The 25,839-nt window shown below is 58.7% G+C and overlaps 2 protein-coding genes across 4 annotated transcripts in view; one reads left to right on the top strand and one right to left on the bottom strand.

Annotated features, from left to right (window-relative positions):
• Window positions 1-10,462, top strand: part of DDX11 (DEAD/H-box helicase 11) — a 30,776-nt gene extending 20,314 nt beyond the window's left edge. For 2 of the 3 annotated variants that reach the window (XM_043881623.1, XM_043881622.1), the window contains exons 10-27: window positions 417-569; window positions 1,566-1,612; window positions 1,933-2,012; window positions 2,816-2,860; window positions 2,953-3,020; window positions 3,473-3,511; window positions 3,675-3,786; window positions 3,878-4,009; window positions 4,478-4,590; window positions 6,870-6,942; window positions 7,223-7,326; window positions 7,803-7,952; window positions 8,200-8,268; window positions 8,348-8,454; window positions 8,780-8,864; window positions 9,102-9,180; window positions 9,325-9,479; window positions 9,557-10,462. In XM_043881623.1, the coding sequence (XP_043737558.1) occupies window positions 417-569; window positions 1,566-1,612; window positions 1,933-2,012; window positions 2,816-2,860; window positions 2,953-3,020; window positions 3,473-3,511; window positions 3,675-3,786; window positions 3,878-4,009; window positions 4,478-4,590; window positions 6,870-6,942; window positions 7,223-7,326; window positions 7,803-7,952; window positions 8,200-8,268; window positions 8,348-8,454; window positions 8,780-8,864; window positions 9,102-9,180; window positions 9,325-9,479; window positions 9,557-9,586 (1,641 nt within the window). In that variant the 3' untranslated portion in view covers window positions 9,587-10,462. Of the gene's footprint in view, window positions 1-416; window positions 570-1,565; window positions 1,613-1,932; window positions 2,013-2,815; window positions 2,861-2,952; window positions 3,021-3,472; window positions 3,512-3,674; window positions 3,787-3,877; window positions 4,010-4,477; window positions 4,591-6,869; window positions 7,032-7,222; window positions 7,331-7,802; window positions 7,953-8,199; window positions 8,269-8,347; window positions 8,455-8,779; window positions 8,865-9,101; window positions 9,181-9,324; window positions 9,480-9,556 lie in introns of those variants that run through there. The other variant, XM_043881624.1, reaches the window with a different exon arrangement.
• On the bottom strand, window positions 10,451-25,833 carry WASHC1 (WASH complex subunit 1). The gene is made up of 11 exons (XM_043881625.1): window positions 25,594-25,833; window positions 22,558-22,711; window positions 13,795-13,906; window positions 13,444-13,590; window positions 13,171-13,307; window positions 12,818-12,953; window positions 12,468-12,669; window positions 12,211-12,375; window positions 11,648-11,806; window positions 10,980-11,048; window positions 10,451-10,877 (listed from the first exon to the last, which is right to left on the bottom strand). The coding sequence occupies exons 2-11, from the start codon at window positions 22,704-22,706 to the stop codon at window positions 10,738-10,740; spliced, it is 1,416 nt and encodes a 471-aa protein (XP_043737560.1). The 5' UTR covers window positions 22,707-22,711; window positions 25,594-25,833; the 3' UTR covers window positions 10,451-10,737.
• Window positions 25,834-25,839: the final 6 nt, after the last annotated feature.

Raw genomic sequence — 25,839 nt, 5'->3', positions numbered from 1 at the left:
CGGGGGTCGGGCGGTGGTGGTTTTATGTGAGTGTATCGAGCCCACTTTGCAGATAAGGAAACCAAGGCTGAGAGGTTGACTTTCCCAGAGTTGCATGGCTCCAGGACTAGAACCCAGGGCTGTCTTGGGAGCACAGAAGGGGCTCTGCAGCCAGGGTCCCAGCTCCCTCCCCATGTCTGCCAGTGGTCCAGTGGACTCCAATTTTATCGGTTTCCCGTTTGGTCCACACAGGCTTTCCGGGCAGGGCTTCGTGCTCAGAGCACAGTGCGCTGCTCTGGCGGTCTCTCTGCTGTGTCCCTGCACGTGTTCTGGGCAGGAAGTGGAACCAGTGCACACTTGGGCTGCAGGGTGGCTGGGCCAACCCCTCTCGGGGAGAGAGGGGGTCCCGCCCCCTCAGGCCCTCTCTCCCCCTCCAGCTGGTGGTGCTCCCCTATCAGATGCTGCTGCACGCGCCCACCCGCCAGGCGGCGGGGATCCGGCTGCAGGGCCAGGTGGTGGTCATCGACGAGGCCCACAACCTCATCGACACCATCACCAGCATCCACAGCGTGGAGGTCAGAGGTTCCCAGGTAGGTGGGCCTCTGTCTTCCCGGGCCAGGGCGTGTGCTGAGCTGAGGCTGGGACCCCCCGCCATCCCCCCCCAAACAGCAGGATTTAGGACTGGGCCCAGCCTGGCAGCGGGCACTCTGCATGGTCCTCCCTGGGCTGTGACCCGAGGCCTCCAGGTCAGAGTGGCAGGGTGTGAGAAGCAGGGGTGATTGTGCAGCTGGGTGTTACAGTTGACACTGCTGTGAGGGATGCTGGAGACGGTTGACAGCCGCTGTTTGCTCATTGCTTGTTATGTGCCCTGCACCACGTTGCGGGGGGGACCCCTGACTCTGCATCAGGCTAATCCTATTGATGCTGAGAGCTCAGAGTCTAAAGGAGGTTAAGCGCTGTCTCTTGAGGGCTTCTGTGGTGGCTCAGACAGTAAAGAATCCGCCTGCAACATGGGAGACCTGGGTTTGATCCGTGGATTGGAAAGATCCCCTGGAGAAGGGAATATGTAGGTACCCACTCCAGTATTCGTGCCTGGAGAATCCGTATGGACAGAGGAGCGTGCTGGGCTACAGTCTATAGGGTCACAAAGAGTCGGACACGACTGAGCGACTTTCAGTTCAGTGGATTTGACCACTGGCTCCTGATCCTTAAGCCCACATGACGCTCCCCTTGACAGACCAGGGTGTGAGGGTCGCCTTGAACCGTCTCTCTCAGCAGATGGCGTGTCCCTCCTGTCCCAGGAGACACTAGCAGAGATGTTTGTTACGTGCGAGCATCACTGTCTGGCCTTTTCCCCGACCCTCACTGGACGCCCCAGCAGTAGTCTGCCTCCCCCTGTCTCTTGGCCCCACCAGCTGAAGGGCCTTGAAAACCCACACCTTGGTCTGCCCCAGCTCCCCCTGCATTTTGACTGCCCCCGAGTGTCCTGGGCTGGCACAGTCAGGCATCCAGGGGTCACTGGCATCACGCAGGGGGGCTCGCCCAGGCCTGCTCTGCCCTCTCACCCATGCTGTTTTCTCCCCCAGCTCTGCCAGGCCCACAACCAGCTGCTCCAGTACACGGAACGATACGGGTGAGATGCTGCCTCCTGGGGGGTTGGGAAGGCCCCGCTTAGCCTTGGTGCCCCAAAGCCCACCTGCAAGAGGAGGCATCGTGGGGTGTCTCTGGCCCGGGCTCAGAGCGGTGGGCTGGCATGCCCTTCACCTCCTGGTTCGTTGGGCTTACATCCCACTAGGCCGTGGAGGCCTTGGGCCCCGGCCAGCCTGTCTTCTGGGAGAGCTGGCTGCAGCCCGTGCCCCATTTGGGAAGGCGGTAGGTGGGAAGGCCTCAGCTCAGACCAGGAGGGGAGTTGGGATCCCTCCCACTGACGTGCTCGGGCTTCCCCCCTCCCAGGAAGCGCCTGAAGGCCAAGAACCTGATGTACATCAAGCAGCTCCTGTACCTGCTGGAGAAGTTCGTGGCTGTGCTGGGCGGTGAGGAGCCTCCCCGCCCCCCCACCCGAGCCTGCCGGAGCCTGGTCCGCAGATGCCAGTCAGCACCCCCGGGGTTCCGTTCGCAGGCATTGTCTGGGCCATTGATTTAGGAATCCTCATCTGTCCCTGCTTAGATCTTTTTTAGAACTTGGATGTGTATGCCTCTGTCCTGAGTCCTTTTTACTTGGCCAGGCCCTCTCCTCGGGTGGCAGTACCCATCACATGTTGTGCTATAAACGTGTATATGACCCTGACGGTGCTGGGACTCGGGGCTCGGTGCTCCCGCGACGAGGGCGGCATAGGCGTGCTCACCCTCAGGGCAGTAACTGAAGCCCAGCGTGGCCGGCCGCTGGTTCGGGAGCCCAGCGAGAGGGACTGGAGCCCCTGGCTCCTGGCCCCACGCGCCTTTGTCTTACTCTGTGCACCAGCGTCCCTTTACTGAGTCGCTTTACCCATAGAAGCTGAAGTGCAGAAGGGCGGGGGAGTTTCCAGGGGATGTCCCAGGTCGGCATCTTCGCTTGGTTTCTGCCCTGCAACCTGGGAGTCTCCTGCTCACGCCTGTAGGAATGGGGTGTGGGGGTCCCTGTCCTTTCCTTGCAAAGGGTGACATCGCCAGGCGTGGGCTGCACATGCAACACTTCCGGGCCCCTGGGACATCCTGCCCACCTCCTGTGGGTCCTTTGGGTGCTGTAAAGGGCAGAAGACCCCTTCAGACAGGAATGTTCTTGCTCGATAACTACAGAGTAGAGGGAGAAGACGGGGCCGGGCCCACTGTCCTGACCTGTTTGATTCTCTTTTTTTAGGGAACATTAAGCAAAATCCCAACACGCAGAGCCTCTCACAGGCAGGTAAGAGCAGGCGGCAGCTGTTGGTGAGCTTCCCTCCGGGATGCAGGCTGTGGTCCCCGGAGGGGATGTCAGGCCCGCATGTTTGTTCTCAGGGACAGAGCTGAAGACCATCAACGACTTCCTCTTCCAGAGCGAGATCGACAACATCAACCTGTTCAAGGTAGGTCGTCACCTTCGGGGCTGAGCACCCCCAGGTTTCTTTTTTGCTCCCCACCCGTGGGCAGGACTCTGCATGAAGACTGTGGAAGGAATCAAAAGTGAGTTCCTTTTGTCCTTGAGCAGCTCAGAGGCCTGAGGGTCTATGGGATAACTTAATCCTTGCACACAGCTCGTGTCAGAGGAGAGGGATCGTCAGCTTGGGGTGAAGGGTCACTATGATGACAGCCGTGCTTTTCTCTGTGTGTGATAAGCCGGTGCTTCCAGGTCCCCCCTTTCTCCTCTCTGCAGTGATGGGGGCAGTGGCAGAGGAGAGGCCCCAGGCTAGAGGCTGATGTGGCCACGGGAGGCTTCGGGCACCGGGGGATGGCGGTGGGCCCGCTCCCGGGTGTATGGAAGGTCTTTCTCCAGCTGTAGCCATTTTCACGGCGCCTCTGGCTGGGTGTGTTTTTGCAGGTGCGGCGCTACTGTGAGAAGAGCAAGATCAGCAGAAAGGTACCCGACCCTCTGCTCAGCCCGAGGCTGCCCTGTGTGCCCCTCACTCCTGCCCTGCAGAAGCGCCAGGGCACCTGCCCCCGTGTTCACTGGGGGCAGCTCGTGGGCGGGCAGGGAGGCCCATCCGTCTCCCCTCACGGCCGCTGCTTTCATCCCATCCCAGCTCCTTGGCTTCACAGAGAGGTACGGGGCAGTCCTGGTGCCCTCCGTGGAGCAGCCCAAACTATCCGGCTTCCAGGACTTCCTGCAGAGCCTGCAGCCCGGGGCGACGGCGGGTGAGTGGGGACGGGGAGCCTGGGCTGTGGCCTTCCTCGCATACGTGGTCTCTGTCCGGAGTCGCTGACCCTCTTCCTCTGCTCTGTGCAGCCCCTGCCGCCCCTGCGGAGGCCGGAGAGGACCGGTCGCCGCGGCCTACTTCCCCGCTGATGCACGTCGAAGGCTTCCTCGAGGCTCTCACCACCGCCAACCAGGACGGCCGGGTCATCCTGAGCCGCCAAGGTAACTGGGAGGAGCCGGTTCACCTCCAGTTGGTGTTCATACCTCGCTGGGTTAGGACATGGAAACGGCTGCCTGTGACCCATGCCGGTGGTCGAGGGGGCGAGGAGGAGGACGCGGAGGTGCTGGGCTGCTGACCGGCCTCGGCGAGGTTACCTGAGAAGCTGCGTGGCCCGGTGTGAAGGTCGGGGGGCTGCGTTGGAGTCGTGGCCCCGTCACCTGCAAGCTGCGTAACTGGGACCAGTTTCTTCCCAAAGCTCAGTCCCTCGTGTGGCAAGCAAGACGATTGTGCGTCTCCCTTGGGGTCGTCCTGGGGATGAAGTGGGTCTCATTTAAAGAGAAAGCAGCATCTCTGTGACTCCTGCGTGGACCCGACTGGACACTGTCTTTGTCTCAGACAGATGGAGGTTTTGGTTGGCTTGCACCTGCCCGCCCTTCTCCACGTGGCTGTCTTTTTTTTTTTGTCTGCAGGCAGCCTCAGCCAGAGCAGCCTCAAATTCCTGCTCCTGAACCCAGCCGTGCACTTCGCCCAGGTGGTGAAGGAATGCCGAGCGGTGGTCATTGCGGGGGGCACCATGCAGCCGGTAAGGATGGGGCCCAGCCTCGCGCCTGGGTATTGGGAGGGGAAGGATCCCTGGCCCATAGGGCCGGGGCTGGAAGGGTAGGAGGGTGGGGTGGGGGTGCAGCTTGAGTTGGCCAAGCGGTGTCCACCAGGTGGCATTGCTATTCTGTCTCTGGGCCAGTGTCTGGGGTCAGGCAGACCCAGATGTTTCTGCAGCCTCTTCTCCAGAGAAAGCCATCCTGCAGTTTCAGACCCAGAATACAGTGCCTTTCCCTTGTACCCACCCTAGATACAACCGTCTCTCTCTCTCTCTTATAGACTTAAGTTTTAATATACACATTTTAGGGGAGTCTAATAGGAAATCAAAAATAGATCGTAATTCCACCAGGAAAAAACTGATTTTGGTGTACAGCAATATTACAGAATTTGCGTACGTAATTGTTACAGATATACAGACACATTTTGAAAACAAAAATAGTGTCTCCACACACTGCTATTGTCATTTGCTTTTTTCACTCAGCAGCAAAACGTCTTAACGTTTTTTCTTCTCAGCAAATTGGCATTTATCCTGCCCAACTCTGGCTGCCCTTCATTCTCTTATGTGACTGTGTTATTATATATGATTGCTCTTCAGTGGACAGACTTAGGACATAGTTTTCTGAAGTTGTGAATCCACAGTGATGTTTCTGTATCAAAACCAGTCATTTTACTTGACTTTACACAGTGCCTCTTAAGCTGCAGTTTGGTTTCTTACAGCACATTAACATAATTCTTTGCTTTGTCCCACAATATACTTAGAACAGTTGTAAAATTACACCAACCCTCAAACACTAAACTGCGGATTGAGCTCGTTTATCTGCATTTATTCTTTGCCCTTGAAGTGCCCCACCAAGGAGGTGTGGTCACTAGGCGTGGAAAGTCACTTGAGAGCCAGCTCTTCTCCGTGCGGTTGTGTTCTGAGTTTGATAGGTAGCCAGGCTTTCTTGGTTTCGGTTTGTTTTCAGTTTCACAGTTTGCCTTTTTACTTTCTTATGTTCTAAGAGATGTCCGCATCTGCGTGGTTCAGAAGTCAGAACTGTAACAACGCATGTTCAATCTCCCTACTGTTCCTCTCCAAACTTCCGTTCCCTGTTCCCATAAGTAATCCTTTAGTTAGCTCCTGGTCTGTCTCTCCAGTGTTTCACTGTGTGTGTGGCTATCACTCCTCAGCCTTTTGACCAAGATGAATTTATATTACGGGGCCTTTCCTGGTGGCTCACTGGTAAAGAACCTGTCTGCCAATGCAGGAGATGCAAGAGACGCAGGTTCGATCCCTGGTTCGGGAAGACCCCCTGGGGGAGGGCATGGCAACCCACTCCAGTATTCTTATCTGAAGTATCCCAGGGACAGAGGAGCCTGGTGGGCTACAGTCCATGGGGTCATAAAGAGTTGGGCACAACTGAGCAGCTTAGCACTCTGCAACAACTATATATATAAAATATATAAACTATATATATATATGTAAGTTTTATTTTTTGTAAAAATGAGCAGATATTTTCCCCTGTCCATCCTTACTTGCCTCAGAGGTAGCACATGCAGCCCTGACTTCCCCGCCCACCCCAGCACGCCCGCCTTCATGCACGGGCTGGTCTGCCTCCCTCCTGGGGCTGCATGTCCTCTGCTGGGTGGAGGCAGGGTCGCTCCTTCAGCCAGACTCTCTCTCAAAGTGCAGATTATTATAAACAACCTCATGGGAACTATCCCCGTGCATGTGTTTGGTTTGTGGAGCTGTGCTTCAGAGGAGATGCCCGGATGTGGGATTATGGGTTAAAAAGTAAAAATTGTCTGACTTGTTAAGTGCTATCAAATTCCCCTCACCAGGAGTTGTTCTGCTCTGTATCCCACCAGCAGCCTACAAGAATACCTGTTTCTCCAGAGAGTACTCAAATTCAGGGATTTTTGCCAGTTTGATAGGTGAAAAAACCTGGAGCTCTTTAAAAAATACAAATGTGTACATCTTCTCACTACAGATTCTTACTCAGTAGTTTGGGCTGGGCTTGACCATGTATATATATTTTTTCGAAATGGTGATTCTGTTGCACAGCCAGGGCTGAGACCCACTGTGCCAGGTTGCTGGATTTCCCCTGCTGTTCCCTCAGGTGGTTGGAATGAGGCTGCCAACACCGGGTATCATTAGTTTTGTCTTCTTTCAGCGAATCTGTTCCCAGGCTTTCCCTGGACCTCTCCCTCCTGTTCTCACACACTTGCCCCCTCCCGGCCCAGCCCTCTGGAAGGTGACGGTGTTGGCCTTCTGGTCTGCAGGTGTCCGACTTCCGGGAGCAGCTGCTGGCCGGTGCCGGGGTGGAAGCGGAGCGCGTGGTGGAGTTCTCCTGTGGTGAGGACCCAGGCCGGTGGCGGGGGCCCTTGTCACAGTCCAGCCGTGTGCTGTGATCAGCCAGGGGCTGAAGCCATGGCGGAGAGGGGGTAAGGGAGGAGCTTCTGGCTCTGAGTCCGTCCGTCTGCACGCAGAGGCCTGGGCGTCCCAAGTTGGTTCTCTGTGGGAGTCAGGTGGAGGGTGGGTGCTGTAAGTTGCTGGTCCGGGTCTGGGAGACAGGGCTGGGTGGGGGGCCGGGGGGACGTTCTCCATGGACTCAGCCTCAATGGGTCTTGCCCAGGTCACGTGATCCCTCCAGATCACATCCTGCCCCTCGTCATCTGCAGCGGGCCTTCCAACCAGACGCTGGACTTCACGTATCAGAAGAGGGGGCTGCCTCAGATGGTCAGTTCAGCCAGCCTGCCCGCCTGTGGCCTTCGTGGGGGTGGGAGATGGATTTAGGGCTGGGGTGCTCTGGCCAGTCCCGGGTGTTTAGGCTCCGGGTCTCCCATCTCAGCTGGCACAGGCTGAGCAGTGTCTGTGTGGACGTCCACCAGGGAGGGTCTGAGCCGCCCCACCCTCATCCAAGCTACGAGCAGGCTGCTCACTACCTTGCTTCTCTTGCCGTGTGGCCCTGTGGGTGCCACCTGGCCAGGCATGGGGGTGCTGGGCACAGCTCTAGGGGCCTGTCTGCAGTTTTCTGTGCCCTATTTGTCACAGAAGCATAAGCTGGGCCTGTGGTAGGGAGGGTGGATGACCCGCTCAGGTGGCGCCACCTGGCCGCACCCCACAGCCCTGATTGCCGCCACCTGTGGTCTTGGTCCGTGGCTTTGAGCCTTCCGGGAGGGGCTGCAGGATTGGCTTTCGTCTCCCCTCGCTAGATGGACGAGACGGGCCGCATTCTCTGTAACCTGTGCAACGTGGTGCCGGGAGGGGTGGTCTGCTTCTTCCCCTCCTACGAGTACCAACACCAGGTCTGCGCCCACTGGGAGAAGAGTGGCCTGCTGGCCCGCCTGACCATCAGGAAAAAGGTGAGTGATCGGCACTCAGCTGGATGTCCCCCTGAGAGGACGGTGGCACCCAGAGTTCCTCCCGGGGTTTCTCGTGTGTGGGGGCTTCCCCTACTGTCTCATCCCTACTTCCAGTCCTGATACCAGCTGGTGGGGGTCTCTTCAGGACCCCGGCTCTGTGGGCTTTTCCGGTCCCCATTCTGAAAAACTTCAGGGCCAAGAGTGACTCAACACCCTTTTCTGGGAGATGTTCTCTGTTTACCTTCAGATATTTCAGGAGCCCAAGAGAGCAAATAAGGTGGAGCAGGTGCTGCTGGAGTATTCCAGGTGCATCAAGGTGAGGCTGCGGGTCCCCAGAGCCCCTGGAGGGGGCACCCACACTCTGGCGCTGCAGCTCTGGGCTGGTGTTCCCGCAGCACTGCGGCCAGGGCCAGGCCCGGGGCACGGAGACGGGCGCCCTGCTGCTCTCCGTGGTCGGGGGAAAGATGAGTGAAGGCATCAACTTCTCTGACGACCTTGGGCGGTAAGCAGTGACTGCTCACCCCTCGGGCTCTGACTTTGCACCTGGGCTGATGGCTCAGGTCCACACCCTTGAGGGGCCTGGACTCACCAACTCTGGATTGGGCCCTCTGGGGCCAGCTGGAAAACCAGGCTGCCCTCACTGGATCAGGACTCGGTTCCTTGGTCTAGATTGGACGTCTGCGCTGATGAGATAACTTGCTCCAGGTGGCAGGGATGAGGGGAGGGAGAGGCTGAAGGAAGCTGGTGACGGTGGGTGAGGACGGGCCCCTCGTCCTGCGCCTTGGGAACCGCCCACGTGCCCCGGCTCATGTGTGACTCCGTCCTAGGTGTGTGGTCATGGTGGGCATGCCCTACCCCAACATCATGTCTCCAGAGCTGCAGGAGAAGATGGCTTACCTGGACCAGACGCTTGTGAGTACCCCCGTGCCTCCCACAGCTGCGGCTACCCCTCGACACGTGTGCCTGTTTGCCCCAGAGGGATGGACGGTGCCTCCATACTGCTGGGTGTTTCCGCACCGTCACCTGTTGTATCGGCTACTGGTGCCCGCGAGGCCCACTGGTCTCGCCCCAGAGCCTCGGTCGCTGTCACAGAGAACCCCTCGCAGGAGGCAGGCATCAACCCCGATGGGTCCTCTCTGCCCTTTGCAGTCCAGAGCCCCAGGCCAGGCCCGCCCCGGGAAGGTGCTGGTGGAGAACCTGTGCATGAAGGCTGTCAACCAGTCCATAGGTAGGCCTGGGGCGGTGCTGCTGGCGGGAGGGGTGGCTGCGGGCTGAGGTGACAGGAAGGAGCAGTTTCACCTGCCGTCTCTCCAGCCTGAGTGCTGAGCTATGGGAGGGGCATAGTAGGAAGACCCGTCCCCATTCTGTCCAGGCAGGGCCATCAGGCACCAGAAGGACTTTGCCAGCATAGTGCTCCTGGACCAACGGTACGCCTCCCTGGCCATCCAGGCCAAGCTGCCGGCCTGGATCCGGGACCGTGTGGAGGTCAAAGCCACCTTTGGCCCTGCCTTTGCTGCTCTGCGGAAGGTCAGTCCTGCCCTTCTGGCTCCCTGAGACTCCCGCCCCTGCCCCAGTCTGGTGTCATGGTCTTTCCCTCTCTGCAGTTCCATCGAGAGAAAGCTGGCCTTTCCTGACTGGTGGTTGCACCAGGGTCGCCAGGCCCTCCCTTCACCTGCCCACGGGCAACATCATCGTGAGCTTGGCCTGCAGGGATCCTGCCTGAGAAGGGGGTGCCGTGGGAGCCCCTCAGGACTCAGTGGGCTGCCAGGATGCAGGAAGAGGTGGACCAGCCAGCAGGAGACAACGAGGCTGACCCCAAAGAAACAGTGACCCCGCCATTCCTGGCCCGACCCCCGGGCAACTGCCCTGCTTGGAACGGAGTCTGTCTTCTGCTCGGCCCAGCCCCGTGTCCAGCTCTCCGCTGATTCCTGGCTGGTCTGTGAGCGGCTGTGGAGGCTGCAGCCACTCTGCCCTGGCCTGTTTCTCAGAATCCACATTCTCAGAGATGGAGCAGGCTCTTCCAGCCTCTCCCTTACTGAAATAGCTGTTCCAGACCTTTCACCCTCGGAAACTCAGAATGTCATCCATTCCCACCCCCTGGTATCCACAGGGCTGTTCTGCCCCAGCTTCGGGTCCTCTCGGCCACCTTTTCTCTAAGTCTTTAAGAACTGCTCCCCAACCTCCCGGCCTCACTTCCTCCTGCACTGCCAGCCCTCACCTGCCCCTGGCCCTGCCAGCAGGATCATCCTCCTGGCCTGGCTCCAGGGCCTCCTGCTCAGCCACAGAGCAGACGCCAAGACACCGCCTCCCCTGACATCAGCGATTATGCCGAGGGCCATTAGGCTCTCAGCACGGCTATTTTTAGAGACCCCGTGTCTATCACGGAGACACTTTCCCGTGTGGAAACAGCCCTCCCTCCCTGCACCCCCCCAACCTAAGCCCCAGCTCCAAGGGCCGTCTGCACAGCCAGGGTTCCTTAATTAAAAGCGCACTGTTGGTTTAGGCTCGCATCTGGCATCACTTCTTTATTGATTCATGTACTGTTTTACTGCAGTCTAAGGAAGAGACGCACACGCTGGTGAAGGCGGGTGGAGCACAGGCAGAGGGCACCCTCACCACCACACCTCCCCCGCCCCCCTGCAATTTGGCCTCCGAAAGCAGCCTCCTTGCTCCTTGAAGATCCTGGCAAGAGAGCTGGAGAGTCCTCCACGACCCTGTCCCCCCAAGGAGCCTGTCTGGCTGTTCTGCATGGGGGCGTGGTGCTTGGGGGAGGATGAGCTGAGCTCTAGGACTCCCAGTCATCCTCGTCCTCTTCGCCCGGGGGCTGTTGTGGGGGAGGCAGGGGCGGGATGGAGTCTGACATCCGGGCGAAGGCTCCCCCTGGCCCCTCACTGGCCCCGGACCCAGGTCCTTTCCCGGAGATACCTGGGAGAGCAGATGCCGGAGTGAGGAGCTGGTCTGGCCAGCCAGGCCCTACAGACCTGAAAACCCCGAGGAAGGAGGCGGCACCAGGGTCCTGCTTCCTACCTTTGCGCCTCATGGCCAGCTTGTTGAAAAGGTCTGACATCAGGTCCCCGCCCTGGCTGGTGGCTCTCACTGCAGTGGGAAAGCATGGGGACAAGGTGAAGGGACCCGGGGTGGGCTCAGTCCAGCCCATGTGACGCCCCAGGGCTCAAGCATGGGGTCCTCTGCACTGTCAACACTCCGGCCCCTCCACAGCCACCAGGCCAGCACAGCCCCTGGAGCACTGGTCAGTGTTACTGGGAAAGCAGGTGACCTCTGAGTAACCGAGTCACTGACCTCCTGAGACAGGCACGGAGGAGCGGAGTCGCCTCCGTCCTGAGCCGGGCACAGGGAGCAGGACTGGGCAGAGAAGGAGCCTGCCCAGGGTCCCCGTGCGCTGCTCAGAAGCACAGCTGGGATGACTCAGGGCTGGGATCCCAGGGAGCACGGCTGCTTTGGGCCCAGACGTGGCATCTGTCAGCACTGGATGCACTACTGACGTAGCCCGGAGCCTCAAGGGGCCTCGAGAAGTGGGACGCAGCCAGGTCCCCGTCTCTAAAAATATCCCTAGCCCCCGACTGTTTCCTTGGACCATTGGCCGAGGCTAAGCAGGCTCCAGCTCCGGGCAGGAGGGCCTGCACAGCCCCTGGAGATGCGGGCAGAGCGCCCTCCCGCAGCGGGTCCGGCCTCACCTTGCTCCTGCTCTTTCTGCTTCTTTTTCTCCAGCTTGCGCTCCTTGACACTGCGGAGCTTGGCCTTGCCGATGCCCCCGGCCTGGCGGATGGACTCCAGCAGGGTGGCCCGGCCACTGGAGGGGTCAACCACTTCCTTGGGTGCTCCTTGGACTGGGGCTGGAGGGTGGAAGGTGCAAGGAAGAAAGGCTGCGGGGGCAGAGCTGGGCTGTGGGCCAGCACCGCCCAGGGTGGGTACCGAGGTAGCCTGGGAAACACATCACTGAAGGGCCACGCGGGGGCTCTGGCTATATTTTCCATGGTTACTAGTAGCCCCCTCTGTCACTGGTTCAAGGGGAATGGGGGATCCAGGCTCCCTCTACCCTGAAGGTTAGAATTTCAGGGCCCCAAAGATACGGTTTGAAACCACTACTTTATGAACTCGGGAGAATGTAATTTTGAAATCAGAACTATTCTGAAAATCTAGAATTGATGACCACTTAACTAAGCTACAGAAAACCCTTCAGGGATCCAGAAGTTGGAGGCACCCCTCCCCCGCCCACATGCCCTGGGACTGCCCCTACCTGAAGGGGACGTGCCCCCACTGTCGTCCCTGCTGGCGGGCTGTCCTGATGGGGCCATGGGTGGGGGCGGAGGTGGGGGGGCGCTGACCAGCACGGCCGGAGCTGGGGGAGGTGGCGGGGGTGGTGGGGGCGGTGGGCGTGCCGTCAGCACCCCATCCTCGAGGTCTGGGACAAAAGGCGAGGTGTCAGGTGCCTTAGGAGGCAAGAGGCCGAGCAGGGGAGCGCCCACCCCAGTCTGCCCCCAGCTCTCGGCCCACCTGGCTTGAAAGGCTGGGCCACCTCCGTGTGGAAGGCGGGCAGCTCGGGAATGGCGCCGGGCGCAGAGGGGGCGATGCCTGGGCCCAGGTCCGCGCTGTACATGAGGTCGTCGGCCACGCCGGGCAGGTCAGGCAGGTAGGACGGCACATCGATGTCTGGCACCTGGCCCAGGTCAGGCACGTAGAAGTAGTTCTCCGGGACCTGTGGGTCGGGAGGGTGAGGGGGGCCAGGGAACAGGCCTTGGAGTTTCCCAGGCCCCCAAGCACAGCTGGGCATGTAGGGGGCTCATCAGACCCCTGGTCCAGACAACACTGGGGGGGCCACGCCCCCCGCCACCGTCTCCATCCACCTGTTGCTCCAGCTGCTCCCTCCTGCTGATGGACAAAGGGGCATCGAACAGCTTCTCCTCTGTCTCGGCCCCCAGCATCATGTGGGTCTTTGTGACGGCACCAGCCAGGGGGTCCAGGAAGACATACTTCTTGTACCTGGAGAAGGTGGAGGTCAGGGCATGCAGCACCTGTGCTCGGCCCTCAGGCTGGACCACCCTTCCCACATCATTAGGGCCACGGCTCAAGTTAGGATTACAGCCTCCCAGGCCTTGCGAGGCAAAACCAACTGATCAGGAGCCTCCTGGCTCCCAGGCCATAGACTTCTGCTGCACCCAAGCCGGGAGCCCCCTGGCCCCCCACCCCTTCCACTCACAGGTTCTCAGTGGTGTTGAAGAGCAGCAGGGAGCTAACGGAACTGATGTTGCTGGGGAGCCCGCCCAGCCCCTCCTCAGCCTCGTCCTCAGGCTCCGGCTTGGTATTCACACACACGGGGAAGAATTTCAGCTTCTCCTGGGGGTGTGGGGAGATGGGAATTGACTGAGGGAGGCGGGTTTTGGCTCCAGGCCAAAGTGATCCCCCAACTCCTCCAGCAGTCAGAATCCTCTGGGGCCTCGGTTCCTCCAGGGTGCAGGGCACTCCCGCAGACCTGCAGGGCCCGCTCATCCAGGGGGCGGTGCTTGCTCTGGATCCTGTGGCGGGGGCGCCTCTGCAGGCCGGGGTCCTGGGCCCCCGTGAAGATGGAGCCGTACTCCCGCAGACGCTCGGGGGCAGGGTACTTGGCGCTGGAGAACACCTGTGGACACACGGCGTCTGGTCACTCCTGCTGGGCCTGAGACGCTCCAGAGCCTGGGGCTGGGGTGGGGGGACTGTGGGCAGGGAGAAACCTGACGGGTAGCTGGAGCAGGCACCCGGCAGCTTCGGAGGCATGGGGAGAGGAGAAAGAAGAGGACTTTTGGGACCACTGACCAGCCAGAGGACAGGGCCACACGCTTGCTACCTTGATGGCTTTCTTGCTGCCCTTGATCTTCTCGATCTTGGCCTGGGCCAAGGATACCCTCTCCCCGATGGCCTGCAGCTGACTCCGGCTGAGCTCTACTCGCTGGGAGATCCTGCCACCAAAAAAAAAAAAAAAACAGAAACTAATCACCAGGGCTGGAGGCTCCTCCCCAGGCCCCTGCAGCCTCTGGTCCCGCTTGTTTCTAACGGCAAACAGGCGAACGGGGACTCGGGTAAGGGCTTGTGCCTGAATTTTTTGTTTTGGCCACACCCTACAACATGCGGGATCTTAGCCCCCGACCAGGGATTGAACCCGTGCCCCTGCAGTGCAAACACAGAGTCTTAACCCCTGGACGGCCAGGGAAGCCCTCGGGTAAGGGCTCTTAAAACCTGCTTGTCAGGGCCGATCCTGGAACTGCCCAGGTGACCTCGGTCAGGACCACCCAACCTGAAGGGTCTGGGAATGGACTGTGTTCCTTCCCTGGAGCTCTGAGCAGGGACGGGCAGTCACCCTGGCACCCAGCTGGCACCCGTACGTGCCACCTGAAAGGATGCAGGGCCTACCCACCAGGGCTTTCCTTCTCAGGCCCAGGTGAGCGGAGACAGAGTGTTCATGACTTACATGGAGGAAACCAGAGCTTAGAGAGGCTAAGCAACAGGCCAGACTGGTCCTGATTCCAGTCCCAGAGCTGACCACAAGGAACCGCCCGACTCAGGGCAGGCGGCTCTGGGTAAACCCTAGTCCCCGCTGAGGTTCTCACAGTTGTGGGTGGTCTGCCAAGGGGCTGCCCCACCCCTTCCCAGGATTAGCGGGCTCCAGCAACAGGGTACCCTGTTAGTTCCTGAATATGCCCACTGCTGCCTTGTCATATGGCCCAGCCGTCTCCCCACACGGCTGGTCCTTCATCTCACTAAGTCCCACGCCAAGGCCTGCCTGAGACGGAGTTTAAAACTCACGGTCACTTTCCAACCCCCAGCCGGCTCTATTGTTACACACTGCCACCTGTCACCATTACAGAGAAGTCATGTGGTCGACAAAGGTCTACAGAATCAAAGCTATGGTTTTCCCAGGAGTCATGCAGGGATGTGAGAGCTGGACCATAAAGGCTGAGCGCTGAAGAAATAATGCTTTCGAACTGTGGTGCTGGAGAAGACCTCTGAGAGTCCCTTGGACTAAGGAGATGAAACTAGTCAATCCTAAAAGAAGTCAACACTGAACTGACATGAAGAGCCAACACATTGGCAAAGACCCTGTTGCTGGGAAAGACAGAGGGCAAGAGAAGCGGGTGACAGAGGATGAGATGGTTGGATGGCATCAGTGACTCCATGGACGTGAATTTGCGTGAACTCAGGGAGATCGTGAAGGACAGGGAAGCCTGGCATACTGCAGTTCATGAGGGTGCAAAGAGTTGGACATGACTTAGCAACTGAACAAGAACCACCTGTCACCATGTGTCTCCTGCCTGTGGGCTCTTGGGCTTGGGGCTCTTCTTTGCTGTGTTCCCAGCACCTGGCACTGTGCCGGGCGCCTGAAGGGCTCCTCTGCGGTCACTGAATGGTATCACCTCGCGCCCCAAGGTAAATGCACACGCGCCTCACTCTCACTATTCAGCAGCACAGGGTTCTTCTCACTTCCCAGGAGCCCCAGCCCACCCCACCAGGGTGTCCTCTGCCCAAGAGCCCCCCTACCTCCAGGAACGCCAGCCCCGACCATGGCCACAGCTGGTGGATGGCAGAAGGGCCTGCGGTCCCTGGTCAGAGACCACACAGTGAGGGACCTCAAGGATTTTTTTTTACCAGCCATGATCAGCCAGTTTCACAAGCCCAGGGTCTCCACCCCTGATGAAGTTTCCTTGATTACTCCTGTGGCTGCTCGTGTGTGGGGGCTTAGGGGTGCAGGGGCTGGGCTCCAAGCAGGTACCCAAACCAGCTTAGTTTTCCTCGACAGGCTAGTCTGAGTGGGGTGGCAACGCAGGCCAGAACAAGAGGCCCAGCTTCCTTCTAGGAGATGTGGAACCAGCGACCTGTCTGGGCCCACTTTCTGGCAGGGAGAACGGGTTCCCTACTTGCACACAGGCCACTTCCTCTCATTCCCAGCTCAGCCCCATGCTGCCAGGAGATGAAGCAACCTCACAGTTAACATAACGGCAGCGTGGAGGGTTGTGTGGGTGGATGTCGGAACTGGACACAGACAGAGCCTGCTCTCTGATTTCTCAAAGTTGCAGACATCAAGCTTAATAGTGAACCCTGGCAAATTTCCAGGATGGATTATTAATACAGGGTCCTAAGCAATCTGAAATGGAAGAGGTGGATCCCCGGGGCCAGCACTGTTCTAAATTCACAGCGTCTTCTTTTGTGACAGGGTTATTAGCCTGGCGTATGGAGGGGAAAACCTTACACGCGGTGCAGCCTGAGTCAGCTGCTGATGGCTTCTTGCAAAGTCCTCTGGACGAGACGGAGCTGGGGGCTGGAGGAGAGCACACTTAGGAAGTATCAGAGCGAGCCAGAGAACAGCAGCACCCGGACAGCACCGTGGGCTGATTTCAGTCGTGCACAAAGGTCTCCGGCAGGGCCCCGCACAGCTCACCCAGTGCTTGATTAGGAAGCTGGGCTATCCAATGGGAAGGCCCCCAAATGGTCTGCATGGCGGAATCAAGACCCACGTGAGCTGAGAGTCCAGGAAAGGTGAAACTGATAAAGAGGGACTGTGAAGCTCAGCACTCAGGTTTAAAAAGCCAAGTGCACAAACACGGGGGACAGAGGTTGAGCAGGAGTTCAGGTGAAGGAGGACGTGACGGCTTTGGTCACCTAGGTGCTAATGGCAGCCTGGACGAAGGAAGTGAGTCCGTGGAGCACACAGCACCATGTTCCTCTCCCACCTTCTTTCAACAAATGGGACGTCCACTCTCTTGGAGGCATGGCAGAGGAAGCAGAGCCCTGGATTCATGAGCTCATCTCCTGGACACCCCACTCACCCACAGCCATATCCCCTTCAAACCAGGTCCACACGTTAAGAGGACCCTGAATACCCTTCCGGGCTACAGGCTCTGCCTGAGTCACGGTTGCATCGCTAGCACCTGGGACAGCGCCTGACACATAACACAACACAGTGGCTGGGTAAGTGAGGAGGTAACGAACGTCCAGAGGAGGGTGAGGAGCAAGGTGAGGAGTGAGAAGCTCACGTCATACAAGGTAAGTGAAGGACATTCGGTCTAAAGATGAGAGGACTTGGAGAATGTAACTCCCTTCCATTACCAGAAGACCTCAAGTGCTGTCAGGTGGGAAAGCAATCGTCACTGCAGAGAGTGGGTTGCATCAGAGTCCGTGGGGGGGTGGGCAGTGTGTGTGACATGGATGCCGACCTCAGTGCTGCAGAGGAGAACGTCCTTGTAAACCACTGACTGGCCGGGGAAGCCATCAGACTCCAGCCGGATGCCCGCTGTCAGGGTGCTCCGGGGTGGATTCCTGTGAGGGACAGGACGGAAGACGAAATTCCCAGGGTTCTATTCTTATCTAAGTAATGTCCTGCTTGTTGACAAAGGCCCTAGGCAGCCCGATCTCAGACCAAGGGTGAGAGAAGAGGTTTCAGCTGGCGGGTCACCTCTCCTGACTGGCAGGGACAGGCTGGAAGGCAGTGTTGTGAAGGCCTGCGGGGCCATGTGGGGCGGGGACCAAGAGCCAGGACTGATCAGCAACATCCACTGTGAACAGGACAGTGCCAAGAGGGCGGCTTGTTTGTTCTGCATCTAGACCCCATGGCTCAGCTTCCAGGCTCATCCCTGCAGCTGCGTCCCCACAGTGTCACCAGGACCCCAGCAGGGAGGGGCAGGCTCAGCGGGTCTGCTCAGAGCCTGGGGCAGAGAGGAATCAGCAACACACTCCTACTCCCAAGGACGCAGACAACTGCCATGTCCCCAAGCCCGGGGGACAGCAGCAGTGTGGCCGTGGGCAGGTCACTTAACCTGGTCCATGTCCCACCTTCTTCAGCTGAGAAGCAAGGCTGGTAACTTCCACATCGCAGAACTCCAGTAAAGGTCAAAGTCTGTGATGTGTGTCTCATGACCCAGAGAAGCCGACAAGTCCCCAGAACACGGTCAACACCTGCCTGGACCACCCACAGACTGGGTGGGGTGACGGGCCCCAGGCAGTGCTGAGTAGACCTGAGAAGAACATTCCAGACTCCAGACAAGGACACAAGACGCAATGCAAGGAAGCGCTGTGGAGGGCAGAGGGCTCCCCTGCTGGGGCCTGGGGCCTGAGGCGGTCAAGGTCAACGAGGCCCCCAGGGGGTCAAGGTCAACGAGGCCCCCAGGGGGCCAGGACAGCACCTGGGTTGCTCCTCCTCCTCCGAAGCTGAAGCTGATCCCCACGACCCTCTGTGGAGATCACCTATGAAGCCAGGCAGGCCCAGGGCCCCCTTGGGTCTGCTGCTGCTCCCAGCCTCACACCAGTCAGCTGCCGGTGGGGGGCAGGGGAAGACCCCCAGCCCTAACTGCTGCTCCCCTCCCCTCCCCGGTGCCCCCCCCCACCCCCATCAGCCCTCTGAGCAGCTCTTGCTTTCCCCTGAATCTTCTCCACTCGCTGGGGTAATTAAGAACGATCTGCTAATTATGCAGGCGGCTGATTGAGGCCTCCTAACCCTGGGAGGCACCAGGTGCCAATCAGCAGGGAGGAGGGGAGCAAGGAGGATGGGGAGAGGAAGGAGGAAGTGAGGAGGAAGAGAGGGGAGGGGAGCTGGAGGGGGGAGGAAGAAAAGACAAGGGAAAGCTCTGCAGAGGGCAAGTGGTCAGGCTGGGGCCGCTGGGAAGGGCCGTCTCTAAACCCACCGTTCACGCAGTCCACTCCACTCCTCCTGCAGCCCCTCTGCACGTCATCTAAGTCATGTGGAGCAGGTGACGTCTCTGGGTAGCTATTTTGGGCCTGGCATCTCCCAGGTGACGAGGGGCAGGTGAGGGCGGGAGGTCTGCTAGGCAGGAGGACAGGCCAGGGAGGGGCTGTGAGGAGCAGTCCAGGCGCCAGCGAGGTCCTTGTCATTCTCTCTAGCTCTGCAGACTCGGCTGCGGCAGAGTGGGAGAAGGACCCGGCTCAGAATGCTAATATCCCATGAGTTCACCTGCCTGCAGAGCTGGGCACAGGCTCCAGGGCAGCCGAGGGCTGGGCCTGGGCCTGGGCCTGAGGGGAGGAGAGGGGGAGGGGAGGAGAGGGGGGAGGGGAGGAGAGGGGAGGAGAGGGGGGGGGGGAGTGGGGAGGGGAGGAGAGGGGACGAGAGGGGGGAGGGGAGGAGAGGGGACGAGAGGGGGGGAGGGGAGGGGAGGGGGCTCTTCTCTGCAAGAGGAGTACATTCAAGGGGAGCGATTCCAAGCTGGGGTCACATCCCTACTGCAAAAGCCCATAAGGACAGAAGAGCTTCAGGCCCGTAAGCGGCTGGGGGATAGGGGGGAGGGCTCAGCACCCCCACTCCCTGTCATCCCTGACCCCTCCCTCCCCTCTGACCTTGTTCCCAATCTGTCACCATGTCCTGTCACCGTTCCCTTTGAAGCGTCTCTTATCCGCCCGCCCTGCACCGCAGCCCCCCTCCTTGGCCCCTGTGCAGCTGCCTGATGACCCCTCCCCAGCTCTCTGTCCCATCACTTCCTGCTCAGAAGGCATCAAGGCTCCCAAAACCCTGGGCTCAAGCTCAAGGCCCCGTCCAGCTGGGAGAAGCCCTCACAGCCCTGACATGGCCCTGCTCTCCCCTCACCCACTCCTCCCACCGGGGACTGTCCTAGCGCTGTGGGGACAGTGGCCTCTGGGGTGGGGTGCTCAGGCCTCTGCACCCTCCAGTCAGGCCTCAAGCCCCTGGTGCCCCTTTCCAGGTGCCAGCAGAGGGCCTCGGGCCGCAGTCCCCACCCTTCAGCAGAACCTGCCCCGTGTGGCCCCCCTTCAGGGGGCCTTCCCTGACCCGGGAGCAGGCAGTCGTGTTCCTCTCACCATCTGCTCCCTCATTTCATCACAGCCAGTCTCCACTGGGGATGCTGCTTCCACAGGCCTGGTCCCCACATTTCGGGTTAAACCCTAGGGCTGGGGGTTAGGCATGTGACTGCCGTGTCATCCCCACCCTGCCCCAGCCTTGGCTCTGGGACCGCCACGAGGCTGGGGCTTCTGGGGAGGCGCCCTTTCCTGCTGGACCTGAGCTGTAGGCTCACTGGTCACCTTGCCAGAGTAAGGCCTGTCTGGGAGTGGGGCCAACCCAGAGGCAGCAAGCAGGGACGGATGAAAGCAAACCAGTTCCTCACATCACCCTGCCGCTCCACAGCCTGCTCTGCCGACTGGTTACTTTTGCTTCAGTTGGTTTGGGGAATCTAACTGATAAATGTGCTGCCAAGTCTTGCTTCTCTCTCCTCTGGATCCCCAGGCGCCCACACAGTGCACGCTATGTGGCTCTGACTCAGCTCAGACGGCGGCTCTCCCCTCCGAGACGATGCCGCCCCTGAGCACAGGGACCATGTGGCTGAGCATCATCGGCATCCCTCGGTCCCGAATGCTGGGTGTCTGCTGGAGAGGGGCAGGGGCACCCGGAAGCTGGCTGTTTAAGGGAGCATCCTGCCAGCCCTGGGCCTCAACGAGCCCACCACCCCTCCCTGTGAGATGGCCTTCCTGCCCTCTGCTCCCATCCAGGAGCAGAGGAACCTGGAAGTGTCTACAGGAAGGAAAAGGAAAGCATGCTCAGAATCCAATGTTCCCCTTACAGACAGGCAGGCCTGTGGTCATGGTCCTGGTGAGGAAACACAAATATCTGACGGACTGTTTCATCACGAGGCGTGGAGTGACCGGAATCTGGCACTAGTGGCTTTTAAAGGTCTGTGTCCTCTTGCTTAGGTGACCCCTGGATATATTTAGCACCTAACACTTTCTATAACTAGGGACAGCAGGTAATGGAGGGCTAGCATAGGTGGCAAATGAGCAGAGATGACATCCCTAGATAACAAGAGGGAACATTTACTGGATGCTTACTATACACCAGGCACTTCGGTTCCGTTCTAAGTTTCAATTCATTTCATCTTAACAACGATCCTCTGAGGAAGGCACCATTATCACTGCCATTTTATGGATGGGAACACCGAGGCTTTATAGGGAGGTTAAGAGCAAGTAAATGGGGAAGCCAGATTGGAGCCGGAAGTCCGCTCCAGAGTCAACCCCCTTAACTACGTCACGGCCCCACCCTCGGTTACATTCACATCCTAGAGAGGCCTGGGGCAGCCAGGTGCATTAGAGGGCAGCTCAGAGGCAGAAGAGTCAAGTGGATCTAACGTTGGGACTGTCCATCTGGAGACAATGGCCCCATTTTCTGCCCCCACTGGGGAAGGCTTCTGGGAAGAGGTGGGGTTCCAACTGGTGGAGGAAGAGACTGCACGTTGCAGCAGTGGGGGTTCCTGGTCTGGGATACGAGCAGGGGACAGTGGGGGAGACTTGGCCAGGAGAGGGACCTGAGTCAGGCAGTCAAATACTCCAGCCGGGGACGCATGGTGGGGGCATCCAAGGAGGAGAAGCGCCAGCCCATCTTAGCTTGCTCATGGCCAGAGAAATAGGACCTTACACAGGACAAAACTAGGGAACCTTTGCAGAAAACAGCAACCACCACTCACACACGTTCAATCAACATTGAATGAAAAATCATAAGAGCCTGAGAGCTGAGCTGGATCAGCGCTGGGGTACAAACAGCCACTACTCCCCACCCGGAATCGCTGAGGATCCAAGGCCACCCTGCCAGCCTCACGAAGCCCCTTGCTCCAACCACAATGGCTTCCACTCAGGCCCCTCTCCACTTTAGCTCATGCCCTTCCTCCTTTCTTGAAGGTTTCTCTCCCAACCTACCCACTCACGATACCTCCCCTTCCACCAGTCCGGCTTTTCCTCACATATGTCTTCCCTGACCCTGCAGACCAAGTCAGGCCTCTTATCACAGAGACAGGGTAATTCCAGAGCCTGGAGCCCATACACCTGGGTGTGACGCCTAGCTCCACTGCTCAGGCAAGTCTCCTGACCCTTCTGCCAGAGTTTCCTCATTGACAAAGTGGAAATAACAGAACCTCAAACAAAAAGTTGTTGAGGGACTTCTCTGGTGGTCCAGGGGCTAAGACTTTGCGCTCCCAGTGCAGAGGGCCTGAGTTCGATCCCTGGTCAGAGAACTAGATCCCACATGCTGCAACTAAGACACAGCGCAGCCAAATAAATAAATACATATTAAAAAAAAACCCAAAAACTGTTGAGAGTATTGAATGAGTGAACACACTCAGGTCAAGGGTGGCACACAGTTAATGTGATACAAATATTAGGTGTTACAAAATAGTAGAGATTGGTTTTCTCACAACACAACTGATCACTTAGAGTCTGTCTCTGCTGCTGGATTGGACCCTCCAGCTGGGCAAGGATGCTGTCTTATTAAAGGGCCCAGAGCCTTGCACACAAGAAATGTTGGATAACCAACCACAGGCTGACTGGGGGAACAGGCGCAGGAGCAGGGCCCCCCAGCAAGGGAAGAGCAGTTGGGAGAGTCATACCACCGCCAGGGCCCGTGGATGCATGGGGAACCCCAGGGCTAAGCAAGACGGTTAAGAGTGAGCACTTACAAGAAAAAGTTCTAAGCGGGGCACCCAGCTTGGCCCCCTGGGCACAGGGAAGCCAGCTGGGTCCCCCTCAGGACCGACAGTCACCACAGAGGTGCTCCGAGAGGGTGCCTTTGGGACTGGAGAGACGACTGCCTGGGCCAGGGAGCAGCACCCACCTGCTGAAGATGTCTCCGGAGACCTTCTGTAGGTACTGCAGGGCATCCGCCACCTGCTGGATGGCCTCCTCTCGCCGCAGGTCTGGCTGAATGAGGGGCACTGCGTAGGTCTGACCGGCCAACGAATGCTGGGTCCCCGTGGGGGTCATGGTGCCTAGAGGAGGGAAGGGAGCATCAGGATCCCCCCATACTTGCCCACACCCTCCCGGCACAGGGCCAGGTGCTGGGAAAAGAGCATGCACGCAGCCCCCCATCCCAATGGTCTGCACGGCTTCAGCCTGGGTGCCAGTCAGGGGCTCCCAGGAGCTGCTGTTCTGGCAGTGCTGGTTGAGGGAACAAGGGAGACTGTAAGGACCAGAGACTGACACAAAGCCTTCAGAGGGCAATGACTGGCTGCCACAAGGTGGGTGCGTGGTACCCAGCTAGGTGCCCCTGCCCTACCTCATCTCACCTCAACCTCCCAAGCCTGGATGAACAACAAAGAAACTGTGGCTGGGGAGTGAAAAAGAGGGATGGATTGTGGGGGAGTGGGGAATTGCCTGTGTCTACTGCTGGGTACTAGCAAATGGTACCAGTTCTGCAAAAGCACAGAAAATATGAACTCTGGGTTCTTCCCCTTCTGGTCCCTGGGACCTGCTCCCAGGAAAGGACAGGCAATGGCGGGAGGCAGGGATGTCCGGGCTCTGCTCTCCCAGACTTGAGCTGGGCGTGGGGTGGCGGTAGGCAGGAGGAAGGAGGGACACATGGGCGGTGGACAGGAAGGAAAAACCCTCCTTTGAACTGCAAGAGGAGGGCAGAGTCAGTCTATTTATACTGGCTTTAATTAACTCCGCTCCCTGGTGCCACCAAAGCAGCAATCACACTGCAGACGGTACTGATGTGATTGGCAAGAGAGGCATGGGGCAGAATATTAAGGCACCAAGCCCCTATAAATAGGCCTAATCATGGCCCCTCAGTAGAAGACCGTGAAGAAGACATTAATCAGGCCTGGCACTGTGCCCCAGACCTGCTCTCCTAGGTGGCAACAGAAGTGTGGGTGGGGCTGGGTAAGTAAGGCCAGGGTAGGTTTAGGAGGCTTTGTTTGAGCTTCAAGTGCTATGTGACCTGGGGTAAGTTACTTGCCTTCTCTGAATCTGATTCTTTCCACTTCTCATCCTACAGACTGAGAATGGCATTGCCCTCTGGGAAGTGGTTATCCTCAGTGCTTCACACCAATATCCTCACCAAGCTGGAGCTTACTCCTCGCCCTCTGCTGGCTTCCCCCACTCTTCTTCCCACCCAGCTTGCTCTCTCCTATCCTTCCCAGGCCAGCACTCTTCCTGGTCTGAGATGACCAGGCTGCTCTCCAAGCTTTTCTCCAGCATGAACATCTCAGCTTCCTACACCTGAGCCTGCCTAGCACCCTCATCAGGATTAACTCATTCCCAGGATTAACTTACATCCTCATCGGAGTAACTCCTCACCTCCCCACCTCTCCTCCCACCATCAAGTGACCAAAGTGGAGCCAACTGATCCCAAACCATCCCCAGCCCTGCTCCTCTTTGCATTTACACTGACGCGGCTCTGCTGGGCATCCTAGCTTAGTTCAGTACCTCAGTTTTCCCACCTGTAAAACAGAGAGGGAGGAAAAGGCAGAAAGAAGTTACTTTCTGTGCTCATCTTGAGATGCACTGCTCATGGTCAGTCACCCACCCAACGTGTGTCTGTCCACGCACCAGGGGGGTGGAACAGGCACAAAGCCCCCAGGCAAGGAAACAGCAGGTCTGTCCAAGAACTGGGAGCCTGAGTACAGGTGTCCAGAGCTTTTACTCATTCTGTCTGCTAACAAGGGCTGATCAACTACCAGGTACCAGCCATGACCACAACGAAGAGGAATAAGACGCTATGCAAGCTGTGAAGACAGCCTGGAAAACAATTAAACAGCAGGTGTTAATGCTCAAATCAAGCTGTGAACCCAGTGCTAGGGGACACTGAGGAAGGAGCAAGTGACAAACCCCTGCTGGGGTCAGGGAGTCTGGAAAAGCTCTTGGCAGAAGCTGTGCCTCCCTACCAGGCCTGGGAGAGAGGGCAGGGAGAGCACCGCAGAGAGAAGGGACAGCTGAAGAAAGGTGTGCAGGGAAGGGCAAGTGGTTTGGGCAGTGAAGATAAAACCATCCTTGGAGGAGGAGCAGAAAAAGATAGTGGCCAGACTGTGAAAAACACCGATGGCAAGGAGTACGACTTGAGCCTGAAGGCCAGGAATGAGATCCTCAGACCTGCCATCTGGTATAGGGGCAACACCTGAGCACCTGAAATAAACGGAGCTCCTCTGAATGCAGATGGAGTCTAACTGTAAAATAAACACGGAATTTCACACTTCCTACCGAAACGAAGAAAACCTCATTAAAAATTTAAATACTGATGACATCGTTGAAAAGACCATACTTTAGATACAGTGGGCTAAGTAAAGTGTATTACTAAGTTAATTTCGCTCTTCTCTTTTAAAGTCACACATGTAACTGGTAGCTAGCACAGTAATTTTTTTCCTGGACGGCGGGGCGCTACCTCAGACTCTACGGCTTAAGAGAATCCTGGTAAACACTGTGGATTCTCATAAGGGAGTGAACATACAGCAAACTGACTCTCACAAGTTCTGCTTATACAATAAATTTGCAAGTGTCGGCATACCGACACCCACACCAGGGGCGGGCAGGAACCCAGGCAGGGTTATAGTGGTGTGGGGTCAACCAGGGGCCGGGAGGAATGGCCACAAAGGGAGGGTTCCGAGAGCCGGGCCGGTGCTGGGCAGGCCCGCGGGGCGGGAGCCGGCCAGGGTTCCCCGGGGCCCCGGGTCGGGGATGGGGTGGCGGGCGAGGACGCCTACAGAGGCCCAGTCCGGACCCACGGGCCAGTCGGCGTCAGAGGCGGAAGTCACCCGGCCCGGGCCTCCCGGCCGGCGTCCCCCGAAGCCGCTCCCACCTTCACCCGTCCCCTCGGAGACCCGCCCCTACCTCCCGCTCTCCAGTCCCGTCTTCCCAGCCAGGCCCTCGCCCTCACCTGCGTTACGCCCGCCGCTTCCGCGACGCGCCGGGGCCCGTCGCAGCCCGCTCCGCCTCCCTGGTGATTCCGGCCCGGAGCTCCGGCCCCGCCTCCAGCCGTCAGTTCCGCCGGCTCCGCGCTGCGGCTCTGGGCCACCTGCAGCCGCCCGTCCCCTCAGCACCGCCTTGCCCCGCGGCCAGAAGCGACCCACACGCAGCCCCACCCCCGTGCCCTCTGCCCCCTCTCCCGGCGCAGCCGCTCCCG

This window comes from Cervus elaphus, chromosome 22 (assembly GCF_910594005.1).
Source record: "Cervus elaphus chromosome 22, mCerEla1.1, whole genome shotgun sequence".
Lineage (NCBI taxonomy): Eukaryota > Metazoa > Chordata > Mammalia > Artiodactyla > Cervidae > Cervus > Cervus elaphus.
The sequence above is the reverse complement of the archived record's forward strand: the minus strand, read 5'-3'. Positions and strand labels throughout refer to the sequence as shown.